The sequence below is a fragment of the Sus scrofa genome, chromosome 6, assembly GCF_054392235.1.
Source record: "Sus scrofa isolate SSC_HxYL_T2T_F1_AM1 chromosome 6, Sscrofa_HxYL_maternal_Yorkshire_Landrace_v2.0, whole genome shotgun sequence".
NCBI classification, from domain to species: Eukaryota; Metazoa; Chordata; class Mammalia; order Artiodactyla; family Suidae; genus Sus; species Sus scrofa.
Genome location: NC_139388.1, coordinates 61791960 through 61817652, shown reverse-complemented (window position 1 = coordinate 61817652; position 25693 = coordinate 61791960). Strand labels below are relative to the sequence as shown.

Here is a 25693-nt window from a genome sequence, read left to right as displayed (position 1 = left end):
TTAACATTAAGGGAATTATTGATATGTACATTCTTTTTTTAAATTTTTTATTTTTTTCCCACTGTACAGCAAGGGGATCAAGTTATCCTTATATGTATACATTTCCCCCCACCCTTTGTTCTGTTGCAGTATGAGTATCTAGATACAGTTCTCAATGCTACTCAGCAGGATCTCCTTGTAAATCTATTCTAAGTTGTGTCTGATAAGCCCAAGCTCCTGATCCCTCCCACTCCCTCCTTCTCCCATTGGGCAGCCACAAGTCTATTTTCCAGGTCCATGATTTTCTTTTCTGTGGAAAGTTTCATTTGTGCTGGATATTAGATTCCAGTTATAAGTGATATCATATGGTATTTGTCTTTGTCTTTCTGGCTCATTTCACTCAGGATGAGATTCTCTAGTTCCATCCATGTTGCTGCAAATGGCATTATGTCATTCTTTTTTATGGCTGAGTAGTATTCCATTGTGTATCTATATCACATCTTCTGAATCCAATCATCTGTTGATGGACATTTGGGTTGTTTCCATGTCCTGGCTATTGTGAATAGTGCTTCAATGAACATGTGGGTGCATGTGTCTCTTTTAAGTAGAGTTTTGTCCGGATATATGCCCAAGAGTGGGATTGTAGGGTCATATGGAAGTTCTATGTGTAGATTTCTAAGGTATCTCCAAACTGTTCTCCATAGTGGCTGTACCAGTTTACATTCCCACCAACAGTGCAGGAGGGTTCCCTTTTCTCCACAGCCCCTCCAGCAATTGTTATTTGTGGACTTATAATGATGGCCGTTCTGACTGGTGTGAGGTGGTATCTCACGGTTGTTTTGATTTGCATTTCTCTTATAATCAGTGATGTTGAGCATTTTTTCATGTGTTTGCTGGCCATCTGTATATCTTCCTTGGAGAAATGTCTGTTCAGGTCTTTTGCCCATTTTTCCATTGATTGATTGGCTTTTTTGCTGTGGAGTTGTCTAAGTTGCTTATATATTCTAGAGATTAAGCCCTTGTCCGTTGCATCATTTGAAACTATTTTCTCCCATTCTGAAAGTTGTCTTTTTGTTTTCTTTTGGGTTCCTTTGCTGTGCAAAAGCTTTTCAGTTTGATGAGGTCCCATGGGTTTATTTTTGCTCTAAGTTCTATTGCTTTGGGAGACTGACCTGAGAAAATATTCATGATGTTGATGTCAGAGAGTGTTTTGCCTATGTTCTCTTCTAGGAGTTTGATGGTGTCCTGTCTTATGTTTAAGTCTTTCAGCCATTTGGAGTTTATTTTTGTGCATGGTGTAAAGGTGTGTTCTAGTTTCATTGCTTTGCATGCAGCTGTCCAGGTTTCCCAGCAATGCTTGCTGAATAGACTTTCTTTTTCCCATTTTATGTTCTTGCCTTCCTTGTCAAAGATTAATTGACCATAGGTGTCAGGGTTTATTTCCGGGTTCTCTATTCTGTTCCATTTGTCTGTCTGTTTTGATACCAGTACCACACTGTTTTGATGACTGTGGTTTTGTAATATTTCTTGAAGTCTGGGAGAGTTATGCCTCCTGCTTGGTTTTTGTTTCTCAGGATTGCTTTGGCGATTCTGGGTCTTCTGTGGTTCCATATAAATGTTTGGATTGTTTGTTCTCATTCTGTGAAAAAAGTCATGGGTAATTTGATAGGGATTGCATTGAATCTGTAGATTGCTTTGGGTAGTATGGCCATTTTTACAATATTGATTTTCCCAATCCAGGAACATGGACTATCTTTCCATTTCTTTACATCTTCTTTGACTTCTTTGATTAAAGTTTTATAGTTCTGGGCATATAAGTCCTTTACCTCCTTGGTGAGGTGTATTCCCAGGTATTTGATTTTGTGAGGTACAATTTTAAAAGGTATCATTTTTTTGTATTCCTTTTCTAATGTTTCATTGCTGGTATACAGAAATGCGACTGACTTCTGAATGTTAATCTTATATCCTGCTACTTTGCTGAATTTATGAATCAGTTCAAGGAGTTTTGGGGTTGAGTCCTTAGGGTTTTCTATGTGTAGAATCATGTCGCCTGCATACAGTGACAGTTTTATCTCTTCTCTTCCTATATGGATGCCTTTTATTTCTTTTGTTTGTCTAATTGCTGTGGCTAGGACTTCCAAAACTATGTTGAATAGCAGTGGTGAGAGTGGGCATCCCTGTCTTGTTCCAGATTTGAGTGAGAAGGCTTTAAGTTTTTCCCCATTGAGGATTATATTTGCTGTGGATTTACCATAAATGGCTTTGATTATGTTCAGGAATGTTCCCTCTATACCCACTTTGGCGAGGGTCTTGATCATGAATGGATGTTGGACTTTTTCAAAAGTTTTTTCTGCATCTTTTGAGATGATCATATGATTTTTGACTTTTCTTTTGTTAATGTGGTGTATGATGTTGATTGATTTGCATATGTTGAACCATCCTTGTGAACCTGGGATGAACCCTACCTGGTCATGGTATATGATTTTTTTGATATGTTGTTGGATTCAGTTGGCTAAGATTTTTCTGAGAATTTTTGCATCTATATTTATCAAAGATATTGGCCGATAGTTTTCTTTTTGGTGGTATCTTTGTCTGGTTTTGGAGTGAGGGTGATGGTGGCATCATAGAATGTCTTTGGGAGTATTCCTTCTTCTTCAACCTTTTGAAAGAGTTTAAGGAGGATGGGCACCAGTTCCTCTTTATATGTTTGGTAGAATTCGCCTGTGAAGCCATTTGGTCCTGGACTTTTATTTGTAGGGAGTGTTTTTATGACTTCTTCGATTTCATTTCTAGTGATTGATCTGTTCAGTTGGTCTGTTTCTTCTTGATTCAGTTTTGGCAGGCTGTGAGATTCTAGAAAATTTTCCATTTCTTCCTGATTGTCAAACTTGTTGCCATACAGTTGTTCATAGTATTCTCTTATGGTGTTTTGTATTTCTGCAGTATCTGTTGTGATTTCTCCTTTTTCATTTATAATTTTGTTTATTTGGGTTCTTTCTCTCTTCTTTTTAGTGAGTCTGGCCAGGGGTTTGTCAATTTTTTTTACCTTTTCAAAGAACCAGCTCTTAGTTTTATTAATTTTCTCTATTGTTTTTTTGAATCTCTATTTTGTTGATTTCTTCTTTGATCTTTATAATTTCCTTTCTTTTGCTGACTTTAGGTCTTTTTTGTTCTTTTTCTAATTCATTTTGGTGGAGGGTTAAGTTGTCAATTTGGGATCTTTCTTCTTTTTTGAGAAAGGCCTGTATCGCTATAAATTTCCCTCTGAGCACTGTTTTTGCAGTGTCCCATAGATTTTGAGAGGTTGTGTTTTCATTATCATTTGTTTCAAGGTATGTTTTAATTTCCTTCTTGGTTTCCTCATTGACCCATTGGTTTTTTAGTAGCATGTTGTTTAGTCTCCATGGAGTAGGTTTTTTCACATTTCTTTTCCCATGGTTGATTTCTAATTTCATGGCGTTGTGGTCAGAGAAGATACTTGAGATAATTTCTATGCTCCTAAATTTGTCGTGGTTAGCTTTGTGTCCGAATATGTGGTCGAGTCTTGAGAATGTTGCATGAGCATTTGAGAAGAATGTGTATTCTGATTTTTTTGGATGTAGTGTCCTGAAGATACCAATTAAGTCTAACTTTTCTATTGTTTCCTTTAGGATCTCTGTTGCTTTATTGGTTTTCTGTCTAGAGGATCTGTCCATTGATGTGAGTGGGGTATTCAAGTCTCCTACTATGATTGTATTCCCATCAATTTCTCCCTTTATGTCTGTTAATATTTGTTGTATGTGTCTGGGTGCTCCTATATTTGGGGCATATATGTTGACGATAGTAACATCCTCTCCTTGGATGGATCCCTTAATCATTAAATAGTGTCCTTCTTTGTCTTACTTTATGTCTTTTGTTTTCAAGTCTATTTTGTCTGATATGAGTATTGCAACTCCTGCTTTCCTGTCATGTCTATTGGCATGAAATATTTTTTCCCACCCCTTCACTTTTTTTTTTTTTTTTTGTCTTTTTTGCTATTTCTTGGGCCGCTGCCACGGCATATGGAGGTTCCCAGGCTAGGGGTCGAATCGGAGCTGTAGCTGCCAGCCTACGCCAGAGCCACAGCAACGCGGGATCCGAGCCGCGTCTGCAACCTACACCACAGCTCACAGCAACGCTGGATCGTTAACCCACTGAGCAAGGGCAGGGACCAAACCCGCAACCTCATGGTTCCTAGTCGGATTCGTTAACCACTGCGCCACGACGGGGACTCCCCACCCCTTCACTTTTAATCTATATGTGTCCTTTGTCCTAAGGTGAGTTTCTTGTAGGCAGCATATTGAAGGTTTTTGCCTTTTTATCCACTCAGCCACTCTGTGTCTTTTGATTGGGGCATTCAGTCCAGTGACATTTAAGGTGATAATTGATAGATGATTATTTATTGCCATTTGAACCTCGTGTTCCAGTTGATTCTATGGTTCTCCATTCTTCCTTTCTTTTTTTGGTTGGATGGTCTCCGGTTATTATCTACTTGAGTGTTTTTTTTTTTTTTTTTTTTTCATTTTTTGTGAATGCAATGTTTGGTTTTGGCTTGTGGTTGCCCTGTTTTTTAAGTATGCTAATCCCTTCCTATAATTGTGTGTTTTAGCCTGATGGTCCTGTAGGTTCAAACACTTCATTATTATATTAAAATTAAGAAGAGAAACAAACAAACCAGAAAAAGGGTTATTTATTTCCTAACATCCCTTGCCCACATTTTATGATTTTGATGACTCTTTTTCTTTTTAATTTTATTTTGTTTGAAATATGTTCATGATTAAATCTATATGCTGGCTTATTTGAAAGACTGCTCTCTGATTGTGGTTTCCTCAATCCTAGTTCTTCCTCTTCTTTTTTTTTTTTCTTTTTCCTCCCTTTCTTTCCTTCCTTTCTTTTTGGTTTAGAGAAGCCCTTTCAGTATTTCTTTTAGCCTGGGTTTTGTATTGCTGTATTCTTTTAGCTTTTGTTTGTTGGAAAAAATTTTTCTTTCCCCTTCTATTTTAAATGATATTCTTTCTGGATAGAGTATTCTAGGTTGCATATTTTTTCCTTTTAGCACTTTAAGTATCTCTTGCCATTCCTTCCTGGCCTGTAGTGTTTCTGTAGAGAAATCAGCTGATAATCTTATGCGGGTTCCCTTGTAGGTAACATTCTGCTTTTCTCTTGCTGCCTTTAGGATCCTCTCTTTATCACTAACTTTTGCCATTTTTATTGTAATGTGTCTTGGTGTGGGTCTATTTGGGTTCAACTTGTTTGGGGCCCTCTGTGCTTCCTGTATCTTGAACTCAGTATCCTTTAGATTTGGGAAGTTTCCAGCGATAATTTCCTCAAATATATTTTCCACTCCCTTATCTTTTTCTACTCCTTCTAGAATTCCTATTATGCGTAGATTGGCCTGCTTTATATTATCCCATAGGTCTCTTATATTGCTTTCCAGTTTTTTGATTTGGTTTTCTGTCTTCTGACCTGTTTGGGTGATTTCCATTATTCTATCTTCCATATCACTGATTCATTCTTCTGCATTATTCATTCTGGTTTTTACTGCCCTTAGTTCAGTTTGCATCTCTGCAAATGAAGTTTCTAGTTTCTCTTGGCTCCTCCTTATATTTTCGAGTTCCTTTCTGAGGGTGTCTGCATTACTGTTCATATCTTCTCTTAATTCCTTCAGTGTTTTCACTATTTCTCTTTTGAACTCCAGGTCTGTCAGACTGCAGAGATCTGTTTCATTGTTGACTGTTTTAGGTGAGTTCTCCTGTTGGTTTAACTGAGGGTGGTTTCCCAGCTTCTTCATCTTGCTTGTTGTTTTATTTTTCCTGGTGGAGTTGTACTCTCCATTATCGGGCAGTGTTTGCCTTGTCACTGCCGTGGAATGTTTCCTGAGGGCTGGCGTTGTTGGTCAGTCTTTTTTTGAGGCAGCATGGCTTTTCTGGAGTGTTGGTAGGGCTAACAGGGTCTCTCTGAAGCAAAGGAGGACTTCCTGAGGTCAGACAGGACTGGGAGGTCCACACCACGATGGGAGCAGATTTCACTCGGCCAGGCAGAACTTACTCTGGTGTTTTGGGGCTGTGGGGCTCTTGCAGGGGGCTGGCGGTGCTGGGCAGCTGTTCTGCAGGAGTGCAGCACCCCCCAAGCTAGCTGGGTCACTGAGAACCCAAGAGGCTCTTCTGCAGGGCAGCCTGACTCAGAAGGACTGTCTGAGAATGTAGGTAGATCTTTTTACGGCCCAGCCAAGCTTGTTCAAGCTTTTCCAGGCTGCAGGGGCTCTTGTGGGTGGCTGGCAGTGCTGGGCAGCTGTTCCGTGGGAGTGAGGCACCCCCCAAGGGCTGGAGCAGCTAGCTGGGCCACTGCAAACCCAAGAGGCTCTTCCCCAGGGCAGCCCGACTCAGAAGGACTGTGTGAGAATTAGGAAGATCTTTTCATGGCCTGGCCAAGCTTGTTCTAGCTTTTTCTGGGCTGCAGGGGCTCCTCTAGGGGGCTGGTGGTGCTGAGCAGCTGTTCCATAGGAATGCGACACCCCCTGAGGGATGGAGCAGCTAGATGGGCTGCTGTGAACCCAAGAGGCTCTTCCCCGGGGCAGCCCAACTCGGAAGGACTTTCCAAGAATTAGGCAGATCTTTTCACAGCCCGGCCAAGCTTGTTCTAGCTTTTCTGGGCTGCAGGCCTTTTCCTGGGGGCTGGTGGTGTTTGGTGCTGCTCTGTGGGGGTGTAGCCCCTCCAAAGGGCAAGCAGGCCAGGTCAGGCACAGCCCCTGCAGTGGTAGGCTTCTGGCAATTGTTGAGGCCAGCCCTCCCGGATGGCAGGCAGCCCCAGGTCTGGCGTGTGCATAAGGGGAGGCAGGGGGCGGGGGTGGGGGGCAGAATGCACTGGGAAGCACAGCTTTCTGATAGCTAGCAGGCCAGTAAGCTCTCTGTGGCGTGGGGAGTATTATATGGGGGCCACCCCTTCTTCTCTCCCCTCCCCAACACTGGCGCAGACCTGGCTCTTCTCCCAGGTTCCCTGTGATATGACTTTCCACTTCCCTGCCCTTAGCGTATTGCTCCCTCCCCCTGCAATGCTCTGCTTTCTAGTCTCCCAGGGAGTCCCTGCCCCATCAAACTTGACAGACTGGTTTCTAGACCTCCCAAGTCTCCACTCCACCCCGCCCCCCCAGCCCTTTCCTGGAGACTAACTTCTGGAGCTGAGGTCTCAGTGCCCAGCCCCCATCCAGGCGTCTCAATTTTTGGTGACTGTGCCCGTAGTTCAGATGATCAATTCAGTTCTTGCTCTGCTTTTCAGAACTCCGACTTACTGCTACACTCTTCTCTGCATCTGGAGATTCCTCTGATTCGGTTGATCTTTCTGTCAAGTAGGTGACTTTCCAGGGTGTGGGATCCCTTTCTCCTCTGCAGTTCCCTTTCAGGAGTGCCCATCCGGCTCAGATTCCCCTTCTCTCACTCTCCTCTCTTCTCTTGTTTTACCTAGTAATGTCACGAAATTCTTGCCGTCATTGGAGTTTAGGTTCTTCCAGCAATTTGTTGCTGTTCTGTGTGAGTCGTTTATCCTGTAGATGTGGTTTTTTGTTGTGTTTGTGGGAGAGGGTGAGCGTGTCCCCCTACTCTTCTACCATCTTGCCTCCTCCTTGATGTGTATATTCTTATTGCCATTTTATTAACTCTTTTGGATTCGTTTTTGTTGCTCTTCTTTCTTCCCTTCTCTTGGTCTCTCTTCTTGTGGTTTAATGACTATTTTTATTGTTGTATTTGAGTGGATTGTTCTTATTTGTTTGTTTACCAATTGTAGATTTTTGGTTTGCAGTTGCCCTGAAATTTTGATATAGGAGTCTATATACATACAAGATTGTTTTAAGTTGGTCTCTTAATTACAAGTGCATCTCAGTGTCCTGCATTTGTACCCTCCTCACGATTTCTGACTTTTTGTAGCATAATTGTGCATGGATGATTTCTATCTTTACTGTATATATGCTTTTACTGGTGAGCCTTGTCATTTGTGGTATTTTTGTTTCCTGTTGTCTTTTCTTTTCTGCCTAGAGAAGTTCCTTTAGTATTTGTTGTAAAGCTGGTTTAGTGCTGCTGAATTCTCTCAATGTTTGCTTATCTGTGAAGCTTTTGATTTCACCTTCAAATCTGAATGAGAGCCTTGCTGGGTAAAGTAATCTTGGTTGGAGTTTTTTTCCTTTCATCACTTTAATTATATCATGCCACTCACTTCTGGCCTGCAGAGTTTCTACTGAAAAATCTGCTAATAACCTTATCAGGGTTTCCTTGTATGTTATTTGTTTCTTTTCCCTAGCTGCTTTCAAGATTTTCTCTTTGTCTTTAATTTTGGTCAGTTTGATTAATATGTGTCTCGAGGTGTTCTTCCTTGGGTTTATTTTACATGGGACTCGTTGCACTTCCTGGGTTTGAATGAGTGGTTTGTTTCCCATGTTAGGGAAGTTTTTGGCTATTATCTCCTCAAATATTTTTTCTGTCCCTTCTCTCTCTCTTCTCCTTCTGGCATCCCTGTAATAACAGATGTTGGTGCATTTGATGTTGTCCCAGAGGTCTCCAAACTCTCTTCATTTCTTTCCAATCTTTTTTCTCTTTTCTATTCTACATCTGTGATTCCCACTAGTCTGTCCTCCACCTTGCTTATTCATTCTGCCTTCTGTATTCTGCTTTTGGTTGCTTCTAATGAGCTTTTTATTTCAGTTATTTTATTTTGCATTGCTGCTTGCTTAAGTTTTAAACCTCATAGTTCTTTGCTCAGTGTTTCCTGCAAGTTATCCATCTTTGCCTCTGGTTTATTTCCAATGTCTTGCATCATCTTCAGCACCAACAGTCTAAAGTCTTTTTCCTGGAGGCTGAGAATCTCCCAATCACTTAGCTGTTTTTCTGTTTTTTTGTTTTTTTGTTTTTTTTTTTTTATTCGTTTGTTTTTTTCTCCCTTATCTGAGTTGTAGTTCTCTGCCTTTTCATTTTTACAGGTTTTTGGTGTGGTGTCCTTTTTGCAGACAGTAGAGTTGTAGTCTCTTCCTTCTGGTATCTGTCCCCCTTGTGGCTAAGTTGGTACAGGGGTTTGCTGTAGGCTTCCTGATGGGAGGGACTGGTGCCTGCCCACTGGTAGGTGGAGCTGATTCTAATCCCTCTGGTGGGTGGGGCTTTTTCTCTGGGTGAAATTAGAAGTGGCTGTGTGCCTGGGGGGTCTTTAGGCAGCCTGTTTACTGGATGGGTGGGGCTGTGATCCCACCTGGATTATTGTTTGGCCTGGGACTTCTCAGCACTGATCAGTGGGGCCAGATTTTCCCAAAATGGCAACCTCCAGATAAACGCACACTGATGAATATTCCCAAGAGCTTGGCCTCCAATGCCCTTCCCCCACAATGAGCCAAAGTCACCCCCTGTTTTCCCAGGATGTCCTCCAAGAACTGCAGTCAGGTCCAACCCAGATTCCTATGGAGACTTTGCTTTGCCCTGGGACCCAGTGCACATGAAAGTCTGTGTGAGCCTTTCAAGAATGGGGTCTCTGTTTCCTCAAGTCCCATGGAAAAGCCCCACTGGTCTTCAATACCAGATGCTCTGGGGGCTCTTTCTCCCAATGCCAGAGCCCCAGGCATGGCAACTTGAGGTGTGGCTCAAAACTCTCACTCCTATAAGCAAGTCTCTGTGATACAGTTACTTTCCAGTCTGTGGAGCTTCCCACCTGGGAGGTACGGGGTTGCTTACATCATGTAATCGCCCCTCTTACTTCTTCATGTGGCCACCTATTTGTCTTCTAGAGTAGGATATCCTTTTGAAAGTTTCCAGTCCATTTGGTTGAAGGTTGTTCAGCACTTGGTGGTAATTTTTTGTTTTTATGAGAGAAGATGAGCTCCAGTCCTTTATTCCACCATCTTAATCCCGTCTCTATAATGCTCTTTGGTTTGCTTGCTTTGGTGCTATAATCCTATAATATTTTCTTATTCTTGATTCAGAGGGATTGAGGTTTATGGACAAAATAAAGATCCTCCTTCCCTTCCCCTAATATAAAAGTACATTATTTGTGTTAATACAAAGGATAGATAGATAGATAGGGATATGGATATGTTTGGTTAATGAAAATGATATTAAGTGTATAGTTTTGGAGTTCCCATCATGGCTCAGTGGTTAATGAATCTGACTAGGAACAATGATGTTGCAGGTTTAATCCCTGGCCTTGCTCAGTGGGTTAAGGGTCTGGTGTTGCCATGAGCTGTGGTGTAGGTTGCAGACACAGCTCAGATCCTGAGTTGCTGTGGCTCTGGTGTAGGCTGGTGGCTACAGCTCTGTTTAGACCCCTAGCCTAGGAACCTCCATATGCTGTAGGAGCAGCCCTAGAAAAGGGAAAAAGACCAAAAAAAAGAGTATAGTTTCATGGAGTTTCCTTGTGGCTTAGTGGTTAAGGATCTGACATTGTCACTGCCACATCTCATAGATTTTGAATGGTTGTGTCTTCATTACCAGGTGCCTCAAGTTATTTTTGAATTTTCTTTTTGATTTTCTTGTCCACCCATTTGTTTTTCAGTAGCATGTTGTTTAGTCTCCATGTAGTCAGTTTTTTCTCATTTCTTTTCCTGTGGTCAATTTCTAGTTTCATGCCATTGTAGTCAGAGAAGATACTTGAAATAATTTCTGTAATCTTAAATTTGTTGAGGCTAGTTTTTTTCCCCAGTACATGATCAGTTCTTGAGAATGTTCCATATGCACTTGAAAAGAATGTATATTCTGATTTTTTTAGTGGAATGTCCTGCAAATGTCAATTCAGTTTTACTCTAAGATGGTGTCATTTAGGATCTTTGTTGCCTGATTGATTTTTTTGTCTAGGGGATCTGTCCATTTATGTGAGTGGGGTTTTAAATCTACTATTATTCTATTCCATCAATTTTTCCTTTTATGTCTGTTAGTATTTGTTGTATGTATCTTGGTGCCCCTATATTTGGGGCATATATATTGATGATTGTAATACCGTCTTTTTGAATGAATCATTTTATCATTAAATAGTGTCTTTCTTTGTCTTCCTTTAGGGCCTTCATTTTAAAGTCTATTTTATCTGATATGGGTATTGCAACTCCCGCTTTCCTATCTTGTCCATTGGCATGAAATATCTTTTTCCCATCCCCTCACTCTCAATTTATATGTATCCTTTGCCCTAAGGAGAATCTCTTGTAGAAGCATATTGTAGGCTCTTGATTTTTTATCCAATCTGCTACTCTGTGTCTTTTGATTGGAGCATTCTTTCCATTAACATTTAAGGTAATTATTGATAAATATTTTTTATTTCCATTTAAACCCTCTTTTACAATTGGTTCTATGTTTCTCATCTGTTCCTTTTTTTCCTTTTTTTTTTTTTGGTCAGATGATTTCCTTTTATTTTATGCTCGTATACTTACTTCCCTTTTTAATTTTTGTGAATGTAATGTTTGGTTTTGATTTGCAGTTGCCCTGTTTTTTAAGGATGTTAACCCAATCCTATATCCACTTGCTTTAGCCTGATACAGTCTCAAACACATTATAAAAAAAAAGAGTCTAGATTATCTTACTTTTCTTCCCTACAGTCTGATTTTGAAGTCCTTTTTTAAAATCTTCATGTTTGTCCTTTAGATGTTTCTTGTGTTTATCGTCACTTTTTTTTTTTGGTCTTTTTTTTTTTTTTTTGACCTTTTAAGGCAGTACCCGTGGCATATGGAGGTTCCCAGGCTAGGGGTCCAATCGGAGCTGTAGCTGCTGGCCTACGCCAGAGCCACACCAACACCCGATCCTAGACGTATCTGCGACCTACAACACAGCTCACAGCAATGCCGAGTCCTTAACCCAAGAGCGAGGCCAGGGATTGAACCCGCAATCTCATGGTTCCTAGTTGGATTTGTTTCCACTGCACCATGATGGGAACTCCTATCATCACTTTTATAATAGGTTTTTTTTCTTCCTTTTAGATCTGTACTCCAGCTTATTTATGTGATTGCTTTCCAGTTGTGATTTCCTCCATCCCATTTCTTCTTACTTCCTTTTTATTTAGAGAAGCCTTTTCAGTATTTCAAAATGGGTTTAGTATTGCTGTACTCCTTTAGTTTTTGCTGATGTTCTTGGAGAAAGTCTTTATTTCTCCTTCTATTTTAAATGGTATTCCTTCTGGGTAGAGTATTCTAGGTTGCAAAATTTTCCCTTTTAGAACTTAGAATATATCTTGCCACTCTGTTCTGGCCTGTAGTGTTTCTTTAGAGAAATCAGCTGGTATGCTTATGGGGGTTCCCTTATAATTAATGCTTTGTGTTTCTCTTCCTGCCGTCAGAATCCTCTCTTTAGCTTTTGCCATTTTTATTATATGTTTTGGTGTGGGCTTTTTTTGGTTTAAATTGTTTGGGGCCCTCTGTGCTTCCTGTGTCTTAATATCTTTTTCTTTAGATTTGGAAAGTTTTCAGACATAAATTCTTCAAGTATATTTTCAATCCCCTTTTCTTTTCCTTCTCCTTCTGGAATTCCTATTATGCATAGATTGGGCTATTTTATATTGTCCCATAGATCTCCTGTATTGCTTTCATTTTTTTTTTCATTTGGTTTCTGTCTGCTGTCCTGATTGGGTGATTTCCATTATTCTATCCTCTAAGTCACTAATTCATTCCTTTGCATTATTCATTATGCTCTTTAGTGCCTTTAACTCAGTTTGTATCTCTGCAAATGAATTTTCTTATTTTTCTTGGTTCCTCCTTATATTTTCTAGTTCCTTTCTAAAGTAATCTGCATTACTGTTTATATCCGCTCTTAAAAAAGTTTTTTTTTTTGTCTTTTTGTTTTTTTAGGGCCACACCCATGGCATATGGAGGTTCCCAGGCTAGGGGTCTAATTGGAGCTGTAGCTGCTGGCCTATGCCACAGACACAGCAATGCAGGGTCCGAGATGCATCTGTGACCTACACCACAGCTCATGGCAATGCTGGATCCTTAACCCACTAAGTGAGGCCAGGGATCAAACCCCCAACCTCATGGTTCCTAGTCAGATTCGTTTCTGCTGTGCCACAATGGGAACTCCTATATCCGCTCTTAATTCCTTCATATTCACCCTTAATTCCTTCACCATTTTCCTTGTCTCCCTTTGAACTCAGTGTCTGTTTGACTTCAGAGATTGGTTTCATTGTTTGCTTCTTCAGATGAATTCTTCTGGTCTTTTAACTGGCAGTGGTTCCTGGGCTTCTCTATTTTGCTTATATTTTTATTTTTCTGTGAGTTTAGGGAGACCTCTATAGTCTTGGGTTTTTCTATGCAAAAGCACCCCTTTGTATTTTGTGGGGGTTACTATTTTTTTTTGGCATGGGATTTTGGATATTTGCTCTTTTCCCTCCATTTGAGCAGGCTGTTACCCCCTTGCTAGGGTGCTACTTGTGTTTCCAGGGAAACAGAGGCACTGCACAAGGCTAGTAGTCAGTGCCTGGTTGCTACGTGCTTGACAGTAACAAAAACCCACTAGAAAGTGGTGAAAGCTGCTCCTAGTTGCAGGGCCCTGGGAATGCCAATGAACATCAGGCAGATTTGGATGGTACCCAGAGCCTTTGGCAGTGGCAGTGGCAAGGTGTGTGTGTTCCCAGGTAGTGAGAGCCACACGGTTTATTTTTGGTCCCAATGCCCTCCTCCATGTTGCCCTCTGAGGTGATTGTGGCTGCATGTGATGCCTGGTCACGAGCCTCTAGTGGTGACAGACCACGTCCACCTCTGGAGTCAGAGATAACTGTGGTGATTTTCTCCCACCATCTTTAGGCCTTTCAAGAAGCAGCCCACACAGGAGGCTTAGCCCACACAGGAGGTGCTACACAGGCTGCTCCTGGTTGCAGGGTCCTGGGAAGCGACAGCGATGAGGCATGTGTGGGTGCTGCCTGGAGTGTTTGGTAGCAACAGCAGCAGGGTGGCTGTGTTCCCAAGGGAGTGAGAGCAACACAGGGCTGTGCTCAGTTGCACTGCCCTCATCTTTGCTGAGCTCTGAGGTGGCTGGTGCCACAGGTGAAGCCTGTTAACAAACCCCTAGTGGTGGCAGACAACTCCTCCCTCTGGTTTCAGAGATGACTGCTGTGGGTTGTCCTCACCACCTGTAGATCATGCAAGAGGAAGCACATTGGGCTTAACCCCTGATGCTCTTAGCCCACACAGAGGTGCCCTGACACCCATAGCCAGCACAAGAGGTGCCAGGTCTCCTGTAGCCCGAGCAAGTGTTCTCTCATCACCCGTAGCCTGTGCCAGAGGCACACAGCCCTCTGATAGCCCAGGCATGTGCAGGGAAAGACATTCCTATGGTGGTGCACCCCTCCTCCTTTTGCCCTCCTCAACAATGGCACCTTGCTTCTCCTAAAGGCCCAGACCTCCTCCTGGGTTCCCTTGGCTATGGTGTACTGCTCCCCAGCCCATGGCACACTGCTCCCTAGCCCCTCAGGTCGTCTCCACACAGCCAAACCTAGTCCTCTCCCCAGAACTGACCTCTGCATCCTGAATCCCAGCACCCATCCCCTGCCTGAACACCTTAGGCAGTGGCGTCTGGGATGGTGGTACAGATGATTTATGCTGCTCTCACTTTGCTTTGCCCTTCTCAGTCCAGCTGCTGTGATTTTCTCGGTGAGGTCCCTGCACCTTGGCTGATCTCCCCATTGGTTAGATGACTTCCCAGGTTGTGGGTTCTTTTTCTCTTTAACAGCTTCCTTCAGGACTGCTGGTCTTGTCCTGATTCCTTTTCTTTCTCTCTTTTTTTTTCTTTTGTTCTACCCATTTATGTAGAGGGTTTCTTACCCTTTTTGGAGGTATAAATTCTTCTGCCAGCATTCAGTAGATGTTCTATGCAAATCATTCTTCATGTAGATGGGGTTTTTTTTTTTTTTTTTGATGTCTTTGTGGGAAAAGGTGAGTGCAACGTCTTACCTCTCTGCCATCTTGATTCATCCTTCTCCACCAATTGATCCGTCCAGAGTTGTTTTAATTAAGAGCCTCATGTGATTCTAAAAGGAGGCCAGTTTCATCACATGATCTCCTGGGTTCATTTGTGAGGACTGAGGGCAGACTTCAGGGCAAGGAGAAGCATTAGGGTCTGCTGTACATGGATTTGGAAGGGGAAGATCAGCGCAGCTCACCTACCACATGTAGGCAGAATTCTGGGACTTCTGTGTGAGGAGAGATCACATGTAGACCACAAAGAACACACTCAGGTTGGTCTCCAGGCAGGAGCTCCTTGTGCCTGAATCTTCCCTGAGAAAAAATCACAGGAGAAGTGGTCTTTTTAGGATTTCAAGGTCAGCTTTGAAAGTTTGGCTCATGGGTGTGGTGGGGGCGGTTTAAGGAGCTGTGCTGACCCCTTTGAAGCTATATTCTCAAGATGTTGAATGGATTCCTCAATACAGTATTGAGGGAATGACCCAGAAAAGGAAGAGATGGCAGCTTCTCAAGTAAATGTCCAGTCCAGGGTTTGAGGCTGTGTCTGCTTTTCCTCCTGAAATGCCATGGAGAACATAAATCTTTAGCTTTCTATTCCTGATATTCTTAACCTAGTGCAGTTGTTTTCAACTGTTTATTTTTTCTTTTATTCTAATGATACTCATGACCAGCTCTTCAAAATACTCTTTCTCCTCTCCAAGACTTTTCTCCACTGTCTGCATCCGTGCTCCCTATGGTGTATGAAAAATTATCACCATTAATTAATAACATTCAAGTATGAAAAATATTTCCTTGATAAGACATCAGTACAGGAAGACATTGGTTTCCAAGTTTTCCCCTGCGATGGGACTCAGCGTTGGGATTTTAGTGAAGTAGGTGAAAATGTAGTTATTACTTTATATCCAAATGCAACCTATTTTATTTGGAGCAGGATTAAGAAAATTCACATATAAGCAGGATGCCTTTAGTAGTCTTGAGTCCCTTACAAATTTCTGAAAAAGAAGTATGAGAGACTGTTTTCTATATTGTTGAGAAAAACTTACTATTTACATGACCTATTAGGAGTATGTGATATGGGAGGTGTATGTGGATTAAAATTTGCATAAAACTGACACTTTTTACATGGTAACTTCAGGCTATAATTTTGTTATTTTTGCCAAATTAACAATGCAGTGACAGTGTGTCTTTCTGTGTGCTTCACTCACCCTGCTATCCATTTATCCTATTATTCTGAGCTTTACTAGTTCGGGTGTTTGCTTTGAGATTCCAGCACCAGTAAATTCATTTTTTTCTTTTTATCTTTAATAAGGGTTATGGAAATAGTGTGGGATGTGCTTAAACCATCCCAATCAATGTGGATGCTCCATTTCTTTCTTTAATATCACAGCAAAAAAAGGCGTATTTAATTAATATGCTCAGAAATTACACTGCCAAGTATAAGGTCAACCAGTCAAATACATGCAATATATACATGAAAATATAAAATCCATAGAATGACCATTTCTTTTTAGTTTCTCTTTGCTTGTAGTTTTTTTTTTTTTTCCTTTATAGGGCTGCACCTGTGGCACATGGAATTTCCCAGGTTCAGCCTAGGGGTTGAGTCGGAGCTACAGCTGCCAGCCTATGCCATATCCACAGAAATGTGGGATCCAAGCTGTGTTTCTGACCGACACTACAGCTTATGGCAACGCCAGGTCCCTGACCCACTGAACGAGGTCAGGGATCAAAACCACATCCTCATGGATACTAGTTGGATTAGTTTCCACTGCACCACAGTGGGAACTCCATTGTTGTTGGTTTTGACACACGAACTCTCCCCTGCATTTGATCCAGATACTGCATTTAGTCAGTGGAATGTTCAGTAGTCAAGCTGGGTTCCGATGGTGTGATACTCCACACTCGTACTGCAGATAAGGATCTTTGTTATCACTACTTGGTATTCTCTATAGATCCCAAGAACCAAAGTAGTAAGAACTCTTCAGCAGTGTTCAATTTCTAAAACAGAGCTCAACAGAAATGATAAAGATTTAAAAAGAATAATAGATTTGAAACCAATAATCATTTATTTTATGTCATTGTGTATGCTCTCCCTCTAGTGTGTTTTAATTTTTTATTTTTAAAATTTTATTGGTGGAGTTCCCATCGTGGCGCAGTGATTAATCCAACTAGGAAGCATGAGGTTGCGGGTTCGATCCCTGCCCTTGCTCAGTGGGTTAAAGATCTGACATTGCCGTGAGCTGCGGTGTAGGCTGCAGATGTGGCTCGGATCCCGTGTTGCTGTAGCTGTGGTATAGGCCGGCAGCTACAGCTCTGATTGGACCCTAGCCTCGGAACCTCCATATGCCATGGGAGCAGCCCAAGAAAAGGCAAAAAGACAAAAAAAAAATTTACTGGTGTATAATAAACTTATAATGTATATTGATTTCTTTTTTTTTTTTTTTTGGCTTTTTGCCATTTCTTGGGCCACTCCCGTGGCATATGGAGGTTCCCAGGCTAGGGGTCTAATCAGAGCCATAGCCACCAGCCTATGCCAGAGCCACAGCAACGCAGGATCTGAGCCGCGTCTGCAGCCTACACCACAGCTCACAGCAACACCAGATCCTTAACCCACTGAGCAAGGCCAGGGACCGAACCCACAACCTCATGGTTCCTAGTCAGATTCATTAACCACTGTGCCATGACGGGAACTCCTGTATATTGATTTCAATTGTACAGCCAAGTGATTTGCCATGCATACACATATATCCAATCTTTTTTCCCATACAGTTTATTTCAAAATACTAAGGAATTTCCTTCTGCTATATAGTAGATGTTTGTTGATCTAATAAAATGATACAAAATAACTTACTTGTAAAAGAGAAACAAACTCACAGATTTAAAAACCAATATTATGGTTACCATGGAGCATTTTAAAAATACATTATCGGAGTTCCCGTCGTGGCGCAGTGGTTAACGAATCCGACTAGGAACCATGAGGTTGCGGGTTCGGTCCCTGCCCTTGCTCAGTGGGTTAACGATCCGGCGTTGCCGGGAGCTGTGGTGTAGGTTGCAGACACGGCTCGGATCCCGCGTTGCTGTGGCTCTGGCGTAGGCCAGTGGCTACAGCTCCGATTCGACCCCTAGCCTGGGAATCTCCATATGCCGCGGGAGCGGCCCAAGAAATAGCAACAACAACAACAACAACAACAACAAGACAAAAGACAAAAAAAAAAATAAATAAAAATAAAAATACATTATCCACAAATAGATTGATAAGATTTACTAGATTAAAATGGTCTTGATTTCACTGACATGAATATTTTCTTCAGTATCACTGTTATGGTCTTTCTTTTTTTTTTTTTTTTTTTTTTTTTTTTTGGTCCTTTTAGGGCCACACCTGCAGCATATGGAGGTTCCCAGGCTAGGGATCCAAACGGAGCTGTAGCCACCGGCCTACGCCAGAGCCACAGCAACACCAGATCTGAGCCACATCTGCAACCTACACCACAGCCACGGCAACGCCAGATCCTGAACCCACTGATTGAGGCTAGGGATTGAACCTGCAACCTCATGATTCCTAGTTGGATTCATTTCTGCCACACCACAATGGGAACTCCAGTATCACTTTTAATATGTAAAAAATGCCTGTTTATTTATTTTTACTTAAATTTATTTATTAGGGTATAGTTGATATACATGTTGAATCAGTTTCTGCTCTACAGCATAATGACCCAGTCTCTCTCTCTCTCTCACACACACACACATACACACACACACATCGTTTTTCGCATATCTTATTACACCATGTTCTATCCTAAGAGAAGCGACTGTATATAGTTCCCTATGGTGTATAGTTGGACCTCATTGCTTATCTGTTTTAAATGTAATAATTTGCATCTACTAACCCCAAATTCCAAGTCTATCCCCCACATTTCCCGCTTCCCCTTGGCAGCCACAAGTCAAATCTCTATGTCTGTGAGTCTCTTTCTGTTTTATAGAGTTTCATTTGTGCCATATTTTAGATTCCACTTAGAAGTGATAACATATGGTATTTGTCTTTCTCTTTCCGACTTGCTTCACTTAGTATAAGAATCTTTAGTTCCATCCCTGTAGCTACAAATGGCACTTTTTATGGCTGAGTATTATTCCATCATTTATATGTACCACATATAATCCATTTTTAATCCATTCATCTGTTGAGGAGATTTAGGTCATTTCCATGTCTTGGATACTGTGAATATTACGGCAATGAACATAGGGGTGCATATATCTTTTTGAATGAATGTTTTTTCTGGATATATGCCCAGGAGTGGGATTGCTGTGTCATATGGTTGTTCTTTTTTTTTTTTCCATTTCTTTTTTTTTATTACTAAAATGAATTTATCACATTTGTAGTTGTATAATGATCATCACAATCCAATTTCACAGGATTTCCATCCCACAACCCAAGCACATCCCCCCCACCCCCTAAACTGTCTCCTCCGGAGACCACAAGTTTTTCAATGTCTGTGAGTCAGCATCTGTTCTGCAAAGAAGTTCCGTCTGTCCTTTTTTCAGATTCCACATGTCAGTGAAAGCATTTGATGTTGGTGCCTCATTGTATGGCTGACTTCACTTAGCAAGGTTATTTCTAGGTTCATCCATGTTGCTAAAAATGCTGGTATTCATTTTAATGGCTGAGTAATATTCCATTGTGTATATGTACCACATCTTCTGGATCCACTCCTCTGTCGATACACATTTAGGTTGTTTCCATGTCTTGGCTATTTCAAAGAGTGCTGCAATGAACATTGGAGTACATGTGTCTTTGCGAGTCCTGGTTTTCTCTGGATAGATGCCCAGGAGTGGGATTGCTAGATCAAATGGTCGTTCTATGTTTAGTTTTCTGAGGAATCCCCATACTCTTTTCCACAATGGTTGTACCAATTTACAATCCCACCAACAGTGTACTAGGGTTCTTTTTCTCCACACCCTCTCCAGCACTTACTGTTTGTTGACTTTTGGATGATGGCCATTCTGGTCGGTGTAAGGTGGTACCTCATAGTGGTTTTGATTTGCATTTCTCTAATAATGAGTGATATCGAACATCTTTTCATGTGTTTTTTGGCCATCTGTATGTCTTCTTTGGAGAACTGTCTGTTTAGATCTTCTGCCCATTTTTTGATGGGGTTTTTTTTTTTTTTGATATGGAGCTGTAGGAGGTGTTGATAAATTTTGGAGATGAATTCCTTGTCAGTTGATTCACTTGCAAATATTTTCTCCCATTCTGTGGGTTGTCTTTTCATGTTGTTTAGGGTTTCCTTTGCTGTGCAAAAATCTTTAAGTTTGATTAGGTCCCATTTGTTTATTTTAGTTTTTACTAAGAGGTGGATCTGAGAAGATGTTGCTGTCATTTATGTCAGAGAGTGTTTGGCCTATGTTTTCCTCTAGGAGTTTTATAATATCTGATCTTATATCTAGGTCTTTAATGCATTTGGAGTTTATTTCTGTGTATGGAATTAGGGAGTGTTCTAATCTCATTCTTTTCCACATGGCTGTCCAGTTTTCCCAGCACCACTTATTGAACAAGCAGTCCTTTCTCCATTGTATATTCTTGCCTCCTTTGTCATAGATGAGTTGGCTGTAGGTGCATGGGTTGAATTCTGGGCTTTCTATCCTGTTCCACTGATCTATATTTCTGTCTTTGTGCCAGTACCATATGATTTTATGACTGTAACTTTGTAGTATAGTCTGAAGTCTGGGAGCCTGATTCTTCCAGCTCCATTTTTCTTTTTCAGGATGTCTTTGGCTCTTCTGGGTCTTTTGTGCTTCCAAAGAAACTTTAAAATATTGTGTTTGAGTTCTGTGAAAAATGTCCTTGGTACTTTGATAGGGATTGCATAGAATCTGTAGATTGCCTTAGGTAGTATAGCCATTTTGATAATATTAACTGTTCCAGTCCAAGAGCATGGTATGTCTTTCCATCTATTTATGTCATCTTTGATTTCTTTCATCAGTGTCTTATAGTTTTCAGAGTACATGTCTTTTGTCTCTTTAGGTAGGTTTACTCCCAGGTATTTCCTTCTTTTGGATGTGATGGTAAACAGGATTTTTTCCCTAATTTCTCTTTCTGATCTTTCATTGTTAGTGTTGTTTTTTTCTTTTGCTGTTGAGTTGTATGAGTAGTTTGCATATTTTAAAGATTTTGCCTTTGTCGGTTGGATCATTTGAAAGTATTTTCTCCCATTCCATATGTTGTCTTTTTTTTAAAATTGTTTCCTTTGCTATGCAAAAGCTTGTAAATTTGATTAGGTCCCACTAGTTTTTGTTTTTATTTCTATTGCTTTGGAGTCTGACCTAAGAAAACATTTGTATGGTTGATATCAGAGAATGTTTTGCCTGTGTTTTCTTCTAGGAGTTTTATGGAGTCATGTCGTAGGTTTAAATGTTTAAGACATTTTGAGTTTACTGGTACAAAAACAGACACAAAGACCAATGGAACAGAATAGAGAACCCAGAAATAAACCCAGACACCTATGGTCAATTACTCTTCAACAAAGTTGGCAGGAATATAAAATGGGGAAAAGACGATCTCTTTAGCAAGTGGTGCTGGGAAAACTGGACAGCTGCATGTAAATCAATGAAACTAGAACACACCTTCACACCATACACAAAAATATTCTCTCTTACATTATTCATTCAGCTAAAGGTTTGTCAATTGCATTTAAAATTGTAAAGCATATTCAGTCAAATTTGTAAGTGTGATAATTTATTTGCTATCTTTCAGCTTTGATCTCATGATACTCAGGATTTTTTGCCAAAGAAGCTTTGCCTAGAAGATTTATTCCAAAAAGTGCTGCTGGGAATATATGAAAGTTATCACCTGGACATTTATAGTTAAAATAGACTGGGACTGTAAGGGAGCTTATGAAGTATAGAAAGAAGGACATAAGGAAATTTTGACAATGACCCAGGTAAAACATAATGCTCTGAAAAGAAATCAATGATATTAATCAAACTGATAAAAACTCCATTTTATAATGACATTTGCAGGAAAAACTTGAAAGAAAATACATCATTAAAGAAATCCATATTCTCTGAAAGGAAACTTGAAAAAATATGGAAAGTAATCTACCCTGTGCTGCAAATCATCTTTCAGATCATTATGAATATAGGTTTGGATTGAACATTCATTCCAACATGTGTGAAAACTTGATGTTTAGAAATGAAGAAAAAATATACCAATATGAGCAGTTTGAGAACTCATTAACCAATGGTTCATTATTCTTTAACAAGCAAATATTTTCTCCCTATTCTGATATCTCTAATGTTGATAATAATGAGAGAATCTTTATCCAACCATCTTCCCTCGATAGGTATCAGGGCATAAGTCATGTGGAACAGCCATACCTGTGTAATCAAATGAGTGAGACCTTAAGCACAAGCTGTATATTTGATGATTACAAGAGTATTTATAATGGAACTGGAGGACATCCATGCATCGAAACTGGGAGTATCTTGAACAGAGACTCCAATCTTATGAATCATCAGAGCACTCAATCTTTAGAGAACCATTATACAAGGAAGAGAGGTAGCAATGTCCTTTATCAAAGCCCAAATCTTATTACCCATGAGAGTATCTGTACTGGAGAGGAGGATTACAAATTTAGTGAATGTCGTAGAATTTTTAACCAGTCTTCAGATCTTACTCAACACCAGAATAGTCATACTAGGAAAGAGCATTACACATGTAACATCTGTGGGAAAATCTTTAATAAAGTATTAGAGCTAAAGAGACATAGGAAAATCCATACTGGAGGAAAACCTTACAAATGTGAAGAATGTGGCAAAGCCTTTACCTGGTGCTCACATCTTACACATCAGAGAATTCACACTGGGGAAAAACCATACACATGTAAAGTATGTGGCAAAGCCTTTACCCAGTGCTCACATCTTACACAACATCAGAGAATTCACACTGGGGAAAAGCCATATGCATGTAAAGTATGTGGCAAAGCCTTTACCCGGTGTTCACATCTTACACAACATCAGAGAATTCACACTGGGGAAAAACCATACACATGTAAAGTATGTGGCAAAGCCTTTACCCAGAGCTCAACTGTTACAGCACATCAGAGAATTCACACTGGGGAAAAACCATACACATGTAAAGTATGTGGCAAAGCCTTTACCTGGTGTTCACATCTTACACAACATCAGAGAATTCACACTGGGGAAAAGCCATACGCATGTAAAGTATGTGGCAAAGCCTTTACCCGGTGTTCACATCTTACACAACATCAGAGAATTCACACTGGGGAAAAACCATACACATGTAAAGTATGTGGCAAAGCCTTTACCCAGAGCTCAACTGTTACAGCACATCAGAGAATTCACACTGGGGAAAAACCATACAAATGTAAGGTATGTGGCAAAGCCTTTAACGTGAACTCAAACCTTAAGAAACATCAGAAAATTCATACAGGGGAAAAAACTATACAAATGTGAAATATGTATCAAAGCCTTTAGCAGGTGTTCAATATTAACTCAACATGAGATAATCCATACTAGGGAGAAATGATACAAATGTCTGTGGCAAAGCATTTACTTGATGCTGAAACCTCAGTCTTCATCGGAAAAATTATACTGTAGTGAAGACTTAGAAATGTTCAGAATATGTCAAAGCCTTTAACTGGCTTTAATGGACATCAGCGAATTCATACTTGGAAGAATCCATGCAAATGTACAGAATGTGGCAGAGCCTTTACCTATGGCTCAAATCTTAATTGACCATAATAATGATAATTCACAACAGAAAAACCTCACGAATGTAGAGAATATGGCAAAGTCCTAACCAGAGCTGTTACCTCACTCTACATCAGAGGGTATATTCAGGAGAGAGACTTTACAAATGCAATAGGTGATAATTGACATTTGTTCTAAATATACACATTAGAAAACACTCAAGTGTTCACACTGGAAAGTTTAATGGTGTAGAATATGTAAAAAAAAAATTAGTGGAAGATCCGATCTAAATATCAGATAAATTGCAGTAGAGAGCATTTAATCAATAACTTTTCTGGTATTACTCTATCTAAATCAGAATATGATGGAAAATAATCCAAACTTAAAACACTTGGGAAAATTATATGGTAATATGGACCATCAAGGGAATGGGTTTTTTGGGCAGGTATTATTACTGCCATTGTATCCTCATTTATAGCGACATTAATAGAGATTATCTGAAAGCAAAAATTCATATAACTCTCAAATTATGACATGCTATGCCTTTCTTTCTAGTGTGTATGTAAACTCATTGTTTTGACTGTTGCTGCCTTCTAGATTGAGAAGCCCTGCTATATTAGGTATGAATCACTTCTACCTACTTTTCCGTGGACAACTAAGGATCATGAAATGTAAAGTATACTGTGAAAATCTAAATGGAGATAATATTTGTCACGGATTTACAACATTCATAGAGGTTATATGAGAAAAATATTCAGGGAAACCTCTTCATATTAAAGTATACAGAGGATCATTCTCAATTTCAAACAGTTGTGCCTATTGCTTTTTCAGGATAAAAAGTTCCAGTTTATGAGAATCTTGTATCTTCATAATAGTAATAGATAGAACTTGTGGATTTTATTTGACGTGGTTGAAATAAAGATATCTTCACAGATATCCAAGAAAAGTCTGGTAACCCTTTAGGGAACGGTCATCCAGTTAATGTTTCTCCCTATTTACTAAGTGCTTAGTCTGTTTCAGAAACCATTAAAATCAAGGTTCTCAGATCATTATATCAGCAGAACAACAATACTTCTGAGTTCTTGTCACTTGTATTTTGATCTAGGATCATACAGTAGATTTTGAAAAGTTGTATTTAGACTATGTGTGAACTTAACATATGTTAATAAAGCTGAAGCATTTTTAATGGGTTAAACTTGTGTAACTAATGAAGTGTTACCCCACAAGCAACATTAACCTCGAGCGCCTTATTTAAATGTGTAGGTAAAAGACAGTAACAAACTATTTGGTAACAAAGGAGATGACACCCCTAGGAATCACTTTTCCTTACTGGCCTTAAACCTCATAAAATTTGAGATAATATCTTCTACATTTTTTACCTTGTATTTCTCTCTCCCTCCTTTGTATTGTTTGGGGTGTTATGATGGCTCTAATGAGGATTATACAGAAGTATTGTTGCTAGTTTACCAAACTGGATACTGTTGCCTCAGCATCACTTTTGAACAGCCAGACAGCCTGCAGGTGCCCTGAACTGACCTGAGCTAGTCCTGTGAGCACATCCACTAGAAAACAGCCTGTAAAGTCACACCCACAGAATTTCCTGCTATGTCTTCCTCAGCAGCCTTGTGATCAGTAGTCTTCCTGAACCTCAGGTCTGTTTTTCTCATGTACCCCTTTGATGACACCTACAGAGGTCAGATAAACCCTGCTCATTTTAGTTTGAATTGAACAATTTTAGTTTGAACAATTCACACAAATCACTTCACCCATGATCACTAATAAACTCACGTGCCCCAAGAACTGCAGGCTCTCTATCTGCATCTTGCCTTGGCCTCCCTGAGTTGGCCCTAAAGATTACTATTAATTAAGCAGGACTGATTAATAATAAACTGACCTGCTTCAGTTTCCCTTGTGGTATTTTGTTGAACTGAGACTCATAATCCATTGCTAGGGGCTCATTTTAAGTGTTAATTTAACAAAGTCACAACAAGTATGATTGAAGGCATGCATATGAAATTTAGAACAATATACATATGTTTACCTTACTCTTTTCACCTGTTTTTTTCTCAGTTGATGGAACACACATTTTCAAGG

The 25693-nt window shown here is 40.2% G+C and overlaps 1 protein-coding gene and 1 long non-coding RNA gene across 2 annotated transcripts in view; both read left to right on the top strand.

Annotated features, from left to right (window-relative positions):
• Window positions 1-24794, top strand: part of LOC146402444 (uncharacterized) — a 30027-nt gene extending 5233 nt beyond the window's left edge. Inside the window, exons 2-3 of the long non-coding RNA XR_014806622.1 lie at window positions 21642-21828; window positions 24197-24794. This is a non-coding gene — a long non-coding RNA (uncharacterized LOC146402444). The remainder of the gene's footprint in view (window positions 1-21641; window positions 21829-24196) is intronic.
• LOC110261295 (uncharacterized) lies at window positions 21843-24794 on the top strand. Its single transcript, XM_084961739.1, has one exon. It carries the CDS (start codon window positions 21974-21976, stop codon window positions 23360-23362), a length of 1389 nt encoding a protein of 462 aa, XP_084817865.1. The 5' UTR covers window positions 21843-21973; the 3' UTR covers window positions 23363-24794.
• Window positions 24795-25693: the final 899 nt, after the last annotated feature.

What these genes read in the sequence shown, in the direction of transcription:
- LOC110261295 (XM_084961739.1), top strand. Translation starts at nt 21,974, where the DNA reads ATGGAAAGTAATCTACCCTGTGCTGCAAATCATCTTTCAGATCATTAT.